A 13,021-nucleotide genomic window follows, 5' to 3' on the forward strand; every position below is an offset into this window, starting at 1 on the left:
TCCCATTACATCCCTGAAGTACTAAAGTACCACTGAATTGCAATGGTTTTGGGTATAATGGGAGTCAATTGGTTCATTATTGAGTCCAATTGACATCTCAATGCTGGCGGCTGAGAATCTCGGGTCCGTCCCTTCCATCCTCTGCCTTAATTGATGGAAGTTTTCCCACCTCCGGGAGACTGACATGGGGCCATCCTGCAATTACCTGGGCCTGGCCCTCATGTTTCCCACCATGACACGGTGCATTAAATCCAGCCCTAAGAGTGTTAGAATGATTTTCAGGATATGTTAATATATTTTATTTGTTTTAAAGGTTCTATAATACCTGTTGTTGAGGAGAAAACGGGAGTATTGCAATCAAATACTCCATTCTACAATGAATTGTGGTTCATTATAATCATGGCGGTTCTTGGGTTGCTGTTTGTGGCTATATTCTTGGCCATCCTCCTACAAAAGGCAATAAATAAACAACCATTCAAACGAGAGAGGCCTCCATTAATTCCACTGCAGAAGAGGACTAATCTGCCCAATGAATCCTTCATGGTGAGTTTTTGGCAGTCTTTTGTTATTATCGACCATAAATTATGAAGACACAAAGCATTCGACACAGCTAGAATTTCACTTCATTTCCCAAAGTGATCATTCCAACATGTTCATTATTCTGTAGTGATTTGGGATGTACCCTTGCTACTTTTTTTCCTTCAATTTTTGCCTTCCCTTAACCTTACTGACTTTAGCTGGAGTACAGTGCCAAGAGTTGCTTGTCCAATCATTTAACTTAACCTTGACAGGAAGTGGCAGCAGGCTATCCCATCATAGGAGGGGTGCATTACATTAAAACCATGTACTCTGTACTCCTCCAATGTCTCCTTATGTATATTTTCTAGTCGAGATCACTGGATGGCAATCAGGAATAGGAACTGACTTTTTCTCTTAATAGCCCTGGACCATTTCCACTTGTGGCACCTGGCTGTTACCTCAGATGAGACCCTGTAATTCAGCATAAACCTCAAACATATGCTTAGCGGCATACCAGGCAATGTTTTTATAAACTTTGCCATCAGAAAGTGTTAGATTTGCGATTTTAGCTTTCTTAACAAAAGAAAAGCAAGGTCTGACCAAGGTCAATATATCGCGAACAATTGTACCGTATACTACTGAACAACAAAAAGACCAAACAAGTCTATAGAAAGATTTGGCCCAAAGGAAAAATAAATATGAAATCCTCTTGTAAGATAATGGAGGGGAATTTGCTCAGAGCATCTTCTACTCCTCCGATATAACTTCAGAAAAATGTCACAAAAATTCTTTTGAAGAGTAAAGAGATATCCCACCACCTTTCTGCCAAAGTTTTGGCAGCAGACTGAGGGAGACTTTGAGAAAATTCACCAGTGATTTGCTTTGTGTCTATCAGAATCATAAACATTTACCTTGAGTTTGTCACATTCTCTTTAACAGTGCAGGCTTCCAGTAGAGCTTGTATCTGATGCCTCCATTGTTGTTCACAACTTTGTCTCGAATCCTGAAGAAATCTCTAAGTGTACCTGCTGTAAAGCTCAGTTAAGGTCAACATAGTCAAGATCCAGCTATTGTTACAGATAAGATTTAAGATATCCCAATCTACTGCTTTATTTTATTTTCTTTCTCGACAATAGTATCATTACCCTTGGCAAATTTATCTTAGAGTCATAGAGTCATAGAGATTTACAGCATGGAAACTGGCCCTTTGGCCCAACTTGTCCATGCCACCTTTTTTTTAAACTGTTGAAGCTAATCCCAATTGCCCGCATTTGGCCCATATCCCTCTATACCCATCTTATCCATGTAACTGTCTAAATGCTTTTTAAAAGACAAAATTGTACCTGCCTCTACTACACCTCTGGCAGCTTGTTCCAGACACTCACCACCCTCTGTGTGAAAAAAATTGCCCCTCTGGACACTTTTGTATCTGTCCCCTTTCACCTTAAATCTATGCCCTCTAGTTTTAGACTCCCCTACCTTTGGGAAAAGATATTGACTATCTAGCTGATCTATGCTCCTCATTATTTTATAGACCTCTATAAGATCACCCCTCAGCCTCTTATGGTGCAGAGAAAAAAGTCCCAGTCTATCCAGCCTCTCCTTATAACTCAAACCATCAAGTCCTGGTAGCATCCTAGTAAATCTCTTCTGCACTCTTTCTAATTTAATAATATCCTTTCTATAATAGGATGACCAGAACTGTACACAGTATTCCAAGTGTGGCCTTACCAATGTCTTGTACAACTTCAACAAGATGTCCCAATTCCTATATTCAATGTTCTGACCAATGAAACCAAGCATGCCGAATGCCTTATTGCATGATAGAACTATGGATCCTGGGGCGGCATGGTGGCATAGTGGTTAACACTGCTGCCTCACAGCGCCAGGGACCCAGGTTCAATTCTGGCCTCGGGTCACTGTCTGTGTGGAGTTTGCATGTTCTCCCCATGTCTGCGTGGGTTTCCTCCGGGTGCTCCGGTTTCCCCCCACTGTCCAAAGATGTGCGGATTAGGTGGATTGGCCGTGCTAAATTGACCCTAGTGTCACAGGGTTAGCAGGGTAAATATGTGGGGTTATGAGAATAGGGCCTGGGTGGGATTGTGGTTGGTGCAGACTTAATGGACTGAATGGTATCCTTCTGCACTGGAGGGATTCTATGATTCTTTCAAATATTCTGCCTAGATTGAATTCTTACCTAAACTCTATTCACACTTTAATTTCAGCTATTTTTTCTTTCCTTTCTCTCTCCATTTATTCTGTGATGTTTCCTGGTCAACACAAACTCTAATGCTGATAATGCCTGTGACCAGCATTCTAATGTAACAACATTGCATGTTCCTCTTGTATCTACCCCACAAGTGGAACAAGGGCCCACACAGAGGGTAAGTCTCTTTATTTATTGAGAAAGCAGTGCCAGGGGTAAGTGTGGCCCTTTTGGAAAGTAAAGCTGCATTATCAAGGCTTACAATTTTGTTAACAATGTATTGATTTTTCACCATTGTGTTGTCATGTGCAATTTGCAAGGTTCGAGGGAGAGAGAAAATTATTTCTTACTCTTCTCCCCTTCTATTCCATGGAATCAAGTGATTTTTAACATTACCGAAAATTAACAGAATTTGTTGCCAACATTTTTAGAGTGACATTGGTTTGATGCCGATAAATACCTCTCTCATGGAATTATTATCGTATCCTTTGGCATGGTGGCAAAATGGTTAGCATTGCTGCCTCACACCACCAGGGAGCTGGGTTCAATTCCGGGTTTGGAGTTTGCACGTTCTCCCTGTTTCTGCGTGGGTTTCTTCCGGGCGCTCCGGTTTCCTCCCACAGTCCAAAGATATGCTGGTTAGGTGGATTGCCCTTGCTAAATTGTCCCTTCCTGTCAGGGGGATTAGTAGGGTAAATACATGGGATTATGGGGATAGGGTCTGGGTGCGATTGTTGTTGGTGCAGGCTCAATGGGCCAAATGGCCTCCTTCTGCACTGTAGGGATTCAATGATTCTATGATCATGTGACAAAAAAAGTAAAGTTGTCTATCTACATGGTAAGAATGCACTTTGAGAATTCAAGGTTTTATATTGAAGCAAATAATTTGATTGGCACACTCCACATTTACTGACTGCAGCATCTTATCACAGAATTATAGAATAGTTACAACATAGAAGGAGGCCTTTCAGTCCATCATGTCTGTGCCTGCTCTCTGTAAGAATAACTCAGCTAGTCCCACTCCACTGACCTTCCTTCGTAGCCTGCATTATTTTCCTCTTCAGCTAATGATTCAATTCACTTTTGAAAGCCATGATTGGATCAGCCTCCAGCACACCCCTAAATAATGCATTCCGGATCCTAATCATTCGCTGTGTTAAAATATTTGCCTTCATGTCGCCTTTGGTTCTTTGGCCCTAAATTGATGTCCTCCAGTTCTCGTTTCTTCCACCAGTGGGAACAGTTTCTCCAGATCTACTCTGTCCAGATTGCTCATGATTTTGCTCTTGCGTTACATGTATGTAATGTTAAACTCTTCTTCTCTTCCCAGTTTGATGCTATTGCGGCACCCTCTGATGCTTCAAGTTCTGTCACACTTAAAAGTTATACAATGTGTTTTGAGGTATGCCTAAGAGTTTGTGGCCTGCAGTGTGACAATGCAATGGAGCCTGATTAATTGAACTGACTGCATGACTTTGTCTTGAGTGCAGTGCATGCAGAGTTTAGAGCCTCAGCGATATTAGTAAAGAGGCACTATCAGCGTAGAAAAGTGTTTGCCATTTCTTTTTTTAGCTGTTTATAAATACAAGATAAATTTCATCAGAATATATTTCCTACTCTAAATTAATAGATCATCCATCCAATCCTCCTCCATAAGCGAAACTAGGTTTGATAAATAGTTACTAACGAAGATCACATGCAAATCACCCTGATTTAATAATTGGGGATATGTGATAGCTCAGTGCAATTATTGCGATGAGAGACTGGGTGGCCTGCTCTTGCTCCTAGCTCAGATGTCTGCATATTACTCGGCCCTACATTAATATGTAAGATGCAGCATTGGTTGACTGGTTGTATTGAGTGGCAGAACAGGTTTGGTACGGTCTACTCCTGTTCCAATTCCTTATGTTCTTTTATAGCAGTACCAGCTGAATCAAACATTGTGGGGTTAAATCCCTAAACATCTAAATATAGAACAGGATTTTCAATCCTGAGATAGATGTTGCGAGTTGGGAGAATGTGCCACATCTGACACAATTTTCATTCGAAAAGGTGGGTGGACCCATTGCTCCCAGATGTCGATCATGACTGCCAGGGCTACTCAGTGCTACGGTGGGGTGTTTAAAAGGCCTGCCTCAGTTCCCTAGGACTTTGTCGCTGTTGTTTTGTGATATGTTATGCCCTCTAGCCCTCATCCCTCACACCCCTCATACTCAGCACACCCTCACCCATGCTCCATCCATCCATGCCAACCCATGCCCCCCACCTACCCCCTTAGCTCGCATGACAACTTAATGCCAGCTCATTACTCCAATTATCAACATGTGCCCTTGCATCACCATGCCGACTCACCCAGTATCCATCATGGGTAAAGCTCAAGAGCCATATTGAGATGAAATTAAGTAAAAAGTCTAAATATCTGTTACAGCCTTACCATAGTAAAAAACCTCCCATTCATGAAAGCTCATTCAAACCCTTAAAAAAATTCTCAAGTACTTAATTCCTTACCAAAACAAACATACTTTTATTCACAATCCCACATCAAAGATGTGGTGGTTAGGTGCATTGGCCATGCTAAGTTCTCCCTCAGTGTATCTGAACAGGTTCCAGAATGTGGCAACTATGGGATTTTCACAGTAACTTCATTGCAGTGTGAATGTAGGCCTACTTGTGACTAATAAATAAACTTTACTTTTAGTTAATCTTTTAATAAACTATTTGAACTGTCAATCAAGCTGTGAACTCACAACCTCCTGCTCAAATAATTGTAGTTTGTGGAAAGCAGTCAAATATTAATAATGAAAGTCCCGACAGCAAACAGCTATTAAAACTGATAGAACAAATATTTTCAACTCTCATTTCACACTAAGTTTTATTTTGTTTTTAAAGAACTTTGAATTTAAATAATTTCAGAACATGACACCTCTACAGAACTTACTCCCTTCATGAGTATTTATATCACCTCCATAAATTCCTGACTCACGCACTGTGTGATAAAACCTTTGCTGCAGCAAAAATGATGCCTATTTGAACTCAACACTGGGTTTAAATGGCCCAGCTGAGTTGGGGTTTCCCACATATGTGAATACATCCTGTCCCTGTTCCCTTTACAACAAAATGGGATCTGTCAGAAATGAGAATGGGACTTCCACATCTGGGTCTTACCAACCATTTTTAAAGGTCTGCAAAGCGTTCCCAACTCTGTGAAAAATCGGCAAATAATCTGGCAGAGTAGCAGCAAGGGAGTGCAATACTGTTAAAGGAACCAAGACCTAGTCAGTCCTCTCAAATAAAATTCCAATATTACTATTTAAAGAAGTGCATATCCTAAAAATGTGGGAAATGCTATACACATACAAGTTCCTTTTGCACTACTGCCCCACAGCGCCAGGGACCTGGGGTCAATTCCCGGCTTGGGTCACTGTCTGTGCGGAGCCTGCATGTTCTCCCCGTGCCTGCGTGGGTTTCCTCCAGGTGCTCTGGTTTCTTCCCACAGTCCAAAAGATGTATTGGTTAAGTGCATTGGCCATGTGAAATTCTCCTTCAGTGTACCTGAATAGGCGCCGGAGTGTGGCGACTAGGGAATTTTCACACTAACTTCATTGCAGTGTTAAGTAAGGCTACTCGTGACAATAATAAATAAACTTTAAACTTTATTAGCATTAAGAACATAGGTACAGTGGGAACAGGATTAGGCTATTTAGCCCTTGAGTCCCCACCATTCAAGTAGATCAAGGCCTAACAACAATATAACTATCCCAATATTGAAGGTTCCAATTACCCCAGCATGCACAGCATCCTCTGTTGGGGAGAGAGTTCCAAAAAAAGATTGCTTTCTGGTTTTGCACCTGAATGGACTGGCTATAATTTTAATAACTTTTCCATATCTACCTACATAACTTTTAACGTTTTTAACACCACAATCACATCACCCCCTTAATCACCTATTCTTAAAAGGAATACTCGTCAACCTTATCCTCATAGCTGAACAATCTATGCTCTGGTATTATTAGGGTGAATTCATGCTGCACCCACTCTGGGGCCACTATATCCTTCCCGGGGTGTGATGCCTGCTGAGAATGGAACACATTGCTTCAGATGGGATTTTAACAATGCTTTATACAACCAAAGCAAAACTTCATTTCCTTTGTATTCCAATCCCCTTGGATAATGGTCAACATTCCATTAGACTTTCTGATTGTTTTTTGTACCTATCCACTGCTTTATTTTTTAAGGATTTGTGTACTTGGACTCCCAAATCTCTTTACTGTCCCTAGTTCCACATCATTCAGAAAATACATTGATTCGTATTGCATTCGTTGAATGATTTCAAGAGGGAGATAGACATATTTCTAATAAACAAAAGGAAAGAGGGATATGGAGAACAGGTGGGGAGGTGGATTCGAGACCAGGGAGAGAACAGCCATGATCTAATTGAATGGCGGAGTAGGCTCAAAGGGCTGAATTTGCTTACTTCGGCTCCTAATTCCTATGTTCCTATGTTGTCTTTCTTGGATCTAAAGTGGATGACCTCACACCTGTCCACGTTGAACTCCATCTGCCCCATAGTTTTGTTCATCCACTAAGGGTGCGATCTTATCGGCCATTTACGCCACACTCCCACCGCAGCAAGGTCGGAGAATTTGGCGCCCAGCCAAATCTCCATTCACTGTTGACAAAGGGGCACCTGGACTCAAAATGTCAGCTCTTTTCTCTCCTTACAGATGCTGCCAGACCTGCTGAGATTTTCCAACATTTTCTCTTTTGGTTTCAGATTCCAGCATCCGCAGGAATTTGCTATTCTCCATTCATTGCTGTGGGATGGGAAAATCCCACCGGCATGAATGGTCATAACATTCCGGCTTTAATGGTCCCTTTGCAATTTTTTACACGATTTTTTGTTCCTCCTCTCTTTGTGAAAACAGCATCTTCAACAGAGTCCCTCACTGTTACCCTGAATCTTGTGCCAAGTCCCTGAAGATGGGATTGAACCTACAACCATTTTCTCTCAGAGACATGGCTACTGCCAACATAGCCAAGGCTAATACCTTAGAAAACCAGCTCCAGTGTATAAACCTTAGACTGCAATGACCGCAAACGGCTGCAGGTGGGTGATATCTGGAGGTTAGTGGGGACATTGATTGAGAAAATGTCACCCAAAAAGCAGATAAACTATTTTTTTGAATTAGTCAAAGTATCCACAACCTGAGAGCAGTTGCAATGAGTAGCAAGTGAACAAAAGAGCAAATACTCCACTGTTGAGTTTGCACATTCTCCCATGTCTTAGTGGGTTTCCTCCGGGTGCTCCGGTTTCCTCCCACAGTCCAAAGTTATGCGGGTTAGGTGGATTGGCCATGTTAAATTGCCCCTTAGTGTCAGGGGGACTCGCAGGGAAATACGTGGGGTTACAGGGGCTGGGTGGGATTGTTGTCAGTGCAGGCTTTATGGGCCAAATGGCCTCTTTCTGCACTGTAGGGATTCTATAATTCTGTTTTTTGTTTATTCATTTGTGGGATATGGGCGTCGCTGGCTGGTCAGCATTTATTGCCCATCTCTAGTTGCCCTTGAGAAGGTGCTGATGAGCTGCCTTCTTGAATCGCTGCATTCCATGTTCTGTGGGTTGACCCACAATGCCATTAGGGAACAAATTCCAGGATTTTGACCCAGCGACTGCAAAGGAACAGCGATGTATTTCTAAGTGAGGATGGTGAGCGGCTTGGAGGGGAACTTGCAGGTGGTGGTGTTCCCATTTATCTGCTACCCTTGTCCTTCTAGATGGAAGTGCTCATGGGTTTGGAAGGTGCTGTCTAGGGATCTTTGGTGAATTGCTGCAGTCATCTTGTAGATAGTACATACTGCTGCTACTGAGTGTAGGTGGTGGGCGGATTGAATGTTTGTAGATGTGGTGCCAATCAAGTGGGCTGCTTTGTCCTGGATGATATCTAGCTTCATGAGTGTTGTTGGGGCTGCACCCATCCAGGCAAGTGGGGAGTATTCCATCACACTCCTGACTTGTGCCTTGTAGATGGATAGGCTTTGGGGAGTCAGGGGGTGAGTTACTCACCGCAGTATTCCTAGCCTCTGACCTGCTCTTGTAGCCATTGTGCTATGTGGTGAGTCCAGCTGAGCTGCTGGTCAATGATAACCCCAAGGATGGGGGGGGTTCAGTGACGGTTACACCATTGAATGTCAAAGGGTGGTGTCTCTTATTGCTGATGGTCATTGCCTGGGATTTGTGTTCTATGAATAATCAACAGATTATGATGATTAGTGGTAAACAAAAATACACAAAATAATATCATAGTGTCCCAACTGGAAAACAAGAGGGGTAGAAGCCCTGGTTTCTTTCCATCGCTTCTAAGATCTGTCCAACCACCTGAGAATACTTTCATTATTCTTTTCAAATCTGAGTTAGAGACGTTTAGTTTGATATTGGTACTTCTGCACATTTCGCAGGTGTCTGTCACAGGTAAACAGGTTCCTCGTAACCAAATAAACATTAAATACATTTTCTGATTGGTTACACGTGGGTGTAATTAGTGTGAACTGGTTACAAGCATGCACAGCAATCGGTTACACCAGACCTCGGCTATCTTAATGCCCCACTTCATTTCCCTGTTCCTTCTTGTGGTATCAGAAGGGCCCACCAATTTATACATTCCAATACTTAAATGAGGTCCCAATTATGTAATTATATGTCCAATTTCTGAACATTTTCACTGTAATAATATTGAGCCATAAACCATAAAATGGGTTACTCATGATCTCTGTGTTGCGTTATGAAGTGAAATGAAGGAACTCAGATATGAAGATTTGTTGCTGCGTTTCAAGACGGTTTTGGCACTTTTGTTGACTTTCAGTCCTTTTAACCAGATCAGCGCTAATTGCTCAGAAAGCATTGTGCCAACTGGCACTCTGGTATTTTGAATATTGAGACAAGAGGTTAACGAAGTGGAATTGTTCTTTAATTATGTTTTATAGAGGAGCAACAGAGGGATTCCAGGCTGGTTAGGTTGTAAAACAGCCAGATTGCATCCACTCAGTTATATTTATAGCTGGAACTGTGGGCAAAAAGCATGAGGAAGGCAGTAACAGAGTTGTGTCGCCTGCTGCAAGGACACCCGCAGCTAGTATGCGGCATACGTGTGGTCCTACCAATGGTAGTAACAGCCAACTGTGCCCTCTAGTTCTCTGCCTCCACCTCTTTCAGTAAGAAGTCTCACAACACCAGGTTAAAGTCCAACAGGGTTATTTGGAATCACAAACTTTTGGAACGCTGCACCTTTATCAGGTGAGTGCCATTCACCTGATGATGAAGGAGCAGCGTTCTAAAAGCTCGTGATACCAAATAAACCTGTTGGACTTTAACCTGGTGTTGTAAGAATTCTTACTGTGTCCACCCCAGTCCAACGCCAACATCTCTACATCACTTCTACCTCTTTCAGATATACTGCATTGCTGTTCTGTGGTTAGAGTGCCCTGAGCTGGCTAACAAGGCCATCTGCTCTCTGACAATTCATACAGCACCATCTCTATTTGTCAAACATTAATCATGAGTGCTGTGTTGCATCACCTCTTGACCAGAGACAGTTTTGCATCTCTACTGGGCACTAGCCATTGGATGATGTCCCGCATTTTTTTTTAATCAGATGATTTTTTGCAAATGCTGAAAATATACTATTATGAGCCTTTAGAAAGGCTACCAACAACAATTTGATCCTCCAAGTTAGTTAGTAAATGTTAACTTTTCGCACTTAGTTTTATTTGCCTCTCTTTGCCGTGAACTCTTAAAATCTATCAGCCTTTTTTTGCCTCAAACTACAGGGGAATGTATTCTTCACTAAAAAGTGCAGGAATAATGGACATACCAAGAAGGGCCATGGCCATGTCCAGCCCATTCAATGCACAAACTGTGCCCTCTGCATTCCCAAAGACAAAACCATTAAGAAGTTTGTCATCTGCAGCATTGTAGGGCTGCTGCAGTTCGAGATATTTCGCTGGCCAGTGTCTTTGATGTTTATGTGTTGCCCAAGCTGTATGTAAAATTGCATTACTGTGTCAGCTGTGCTGCTATTTGCAGCAAAGTGGCAAGAAATCATTCAGGGAAGCGAGGAAGGACCAAACTCCATTTCCACATTTCAGGACAGGTGCTAACATCCTACGTGGACCTCCTGAGAAGCTTACACAAACATTAATTAATCCAATAATTTGGTTTAAAATAATAACTGTTGGACCATTTTTTAAAAAACTGGTTCTGAGAAACTCTAATCCCATCCTCACAACCTGATCGAATTGTTTGATGCTGATGAGAGCATTTAGAAGCAAACAAGAGTAATTGTCAATTCCAATACCCGGGTGACAATCTGATGAAGCAGAGTATTCCCCCTTGCGTAGAACCCACCTGATTTACATCCCATTGAAATAGTACTTTATATAGATCTAACTGATGATCTGGTTTCCAATAGTTGTAAATGTTTATCAATAATCAATAGACAATAATGATGTGTGCAGATGCAGTGATCTGGTGTGCTCTCCATTACATAATAGTAACGTTGTGCTATAAATTTGGTAAAGTTGGTTGCAGTGGAAATGAAGCCATGTTCAAAACTGATGCATGCAGTTCCTCAAATGATGACATCGTATTACTAGTACCTAATGCCAGTTACTAATAGTAATTATTAATAATTGTCTTGACTCCTAAGGGACTAACAGACACAAAAATCACAGGACGTGGATCTCACGTCAGTAATTCCAACATCTCAGTGTTGTGTGTGCCAAGCCAGAGTCAGCTGAGTCACGCCTGTTCCCAGACTTCCCTGCACCGCAGCATCAGTCAGCTGATTGATACCCACGACAGAAAATCCCTAATGGAAGACTCAGTTTGGGACTCCCTTGGACAGGGTCGTGACAGTGGAATGGTAATTAAATCATAAACATATACAGCTAGTGTCAAACGGCCTATTGTCTGCTCCTATTTTGTATGTTTGTTTTAAATTTTACAAAGCAGTTTGGGGATGAAATTGGTCAGCATTGTAATATAGAATAACAGCGAATCACCAGCCTATTTTATAATGAGTCAAATCCTCTTTTCCATCACTTGAACAGAAAACTGACATAGTGTAAAAGGGGTGGTGATTTTTGGTGTTGCCCTGTTTTGTGTTATTCAATGCCCAGTTTCACGCCTTTATTTGCTTACATAATTGTGATGAAGATAAGATTTATTTTGAAATCATTGGCTCAATTCCATTTCCGAGAAGTTTCATCAATCTGGGATTAAACATAAACCATAATTATTCATTAAGTGATTTGTTAGATGTAAAAAGAAAAAAAATGTAATTCTAGAAAATCATAATGAAAACTGAGAATACTAGAAATGGAGATTGGCCGGAACTTTATCACCTCGCCTGCCACGGAATCGGCACGGGCGAAAGTCCGACAACAGAAATTGCCGTTGACCTCAGGCGGGGATTTCTGGTCTCGCCCGAGTGAGGCCGTAGAATCCCGTCCATTGTTTTCTCTTGTGGGGAAGAACATAACTAGAGATCATCAGTATGTGGGCCCAGATCGTCCAGTTTACAAATCATCAGAGACTGGACGTGCCCCATAAGACATGCATTGCGACCCTGCGGAAGTCTCAACACAATGGCCAGCGTTTTACGACTTCGCTCGGGCGAGGCTCATAAAATCCCACCCAAAGCCAATGGAGAATTCCGTTCTGCGAGTCAGGCCCGCCCTGGAATCGAGGTGAGCATGCTGGTAAAATTCTAGCCTTGGAATTACCTAGGAAGTGTGACCTTCAAATGAGCAATTTCCCTGCTCCCCAGGACCCTGCAAAATAATCTGATTTGGAGTCGAAGACGAAGACTTCAGACCATTCTGACTTGCTTACATGAACAGTTACTCAGAAAATGTGAGACAGAGTAATCTTAGTCTAACTATCCACTCCCCAAACCCCCCTCCCCCCAGCCCCTAAATCCTCTGCCCAAGCCCCAGACCCGACCCTACCATCCAACTCCACTGCAGTATCGGATTCTCCAATGGAGGTCTTTTTAACCGATGCAGGTAAATGGGTAGTTTACAGTCTGATCAAATCAGGACACAAGGGTTCCTACTCTGATCGGAGGTTTCAGGCCAAGATCTTCCAGAAATCCAAAAAGGAATTCAGAAGAAACATCTTGACTTAAAGAGTGGTGAAGATTTGGAATTTGCTACTATAGGGAGTGACTGAAGAGTTTAGTATAGATACATCAAAGGGGGACCTAGACAAGCAGATGAGGGAGCAGGGGATAGAGGAGT

General features: G+C 42.2%; 1 protein-coding gene across 1 annotated transcript in view; it reads left to right on the top strand.

Annotated features, from left to right (window-relative positions):
- The window catches only part of ush2a (Usher syndrome 2A (autosomal recessive, mild)), a 916,330-nt gene that overhangs the window by 902,162 nt on the left and 1,147 nt on the right, over positions 1-13,021 (top strand). The window contains exons 71-73 of the mRNA XM_078230465.1: positions 314-543; positions 4,056-4,127; positions 11,410-11,643. Coding sequence (XP_078086591.1) covers positions 314-543; positions 4,056-4,127; positions 11,410-11,643 — 536 coding nt within the window. The remainder of the gene's footprint in view (positions 1-313; positions 544-4,055; positions 4,128-11,409; positions 11,644-13,021) is intronic.

The sequence above is a fragment of the Mustelus asterias genome, chromosome 15, assembly GCF_964213995.1.
Source record: "Mustelus asterias chromosome 15, sMusAst1.hap1.1, whole genome shotgun sequence".
In the NCBI taxonomy this organism is placed as follows: domain Eukaryota; kingdom Metazoa; phylum Chordata; class Chondrichthyes; order Carcharhiniformes; family Triakidae; genus Mustelus; species Mustelus asterias.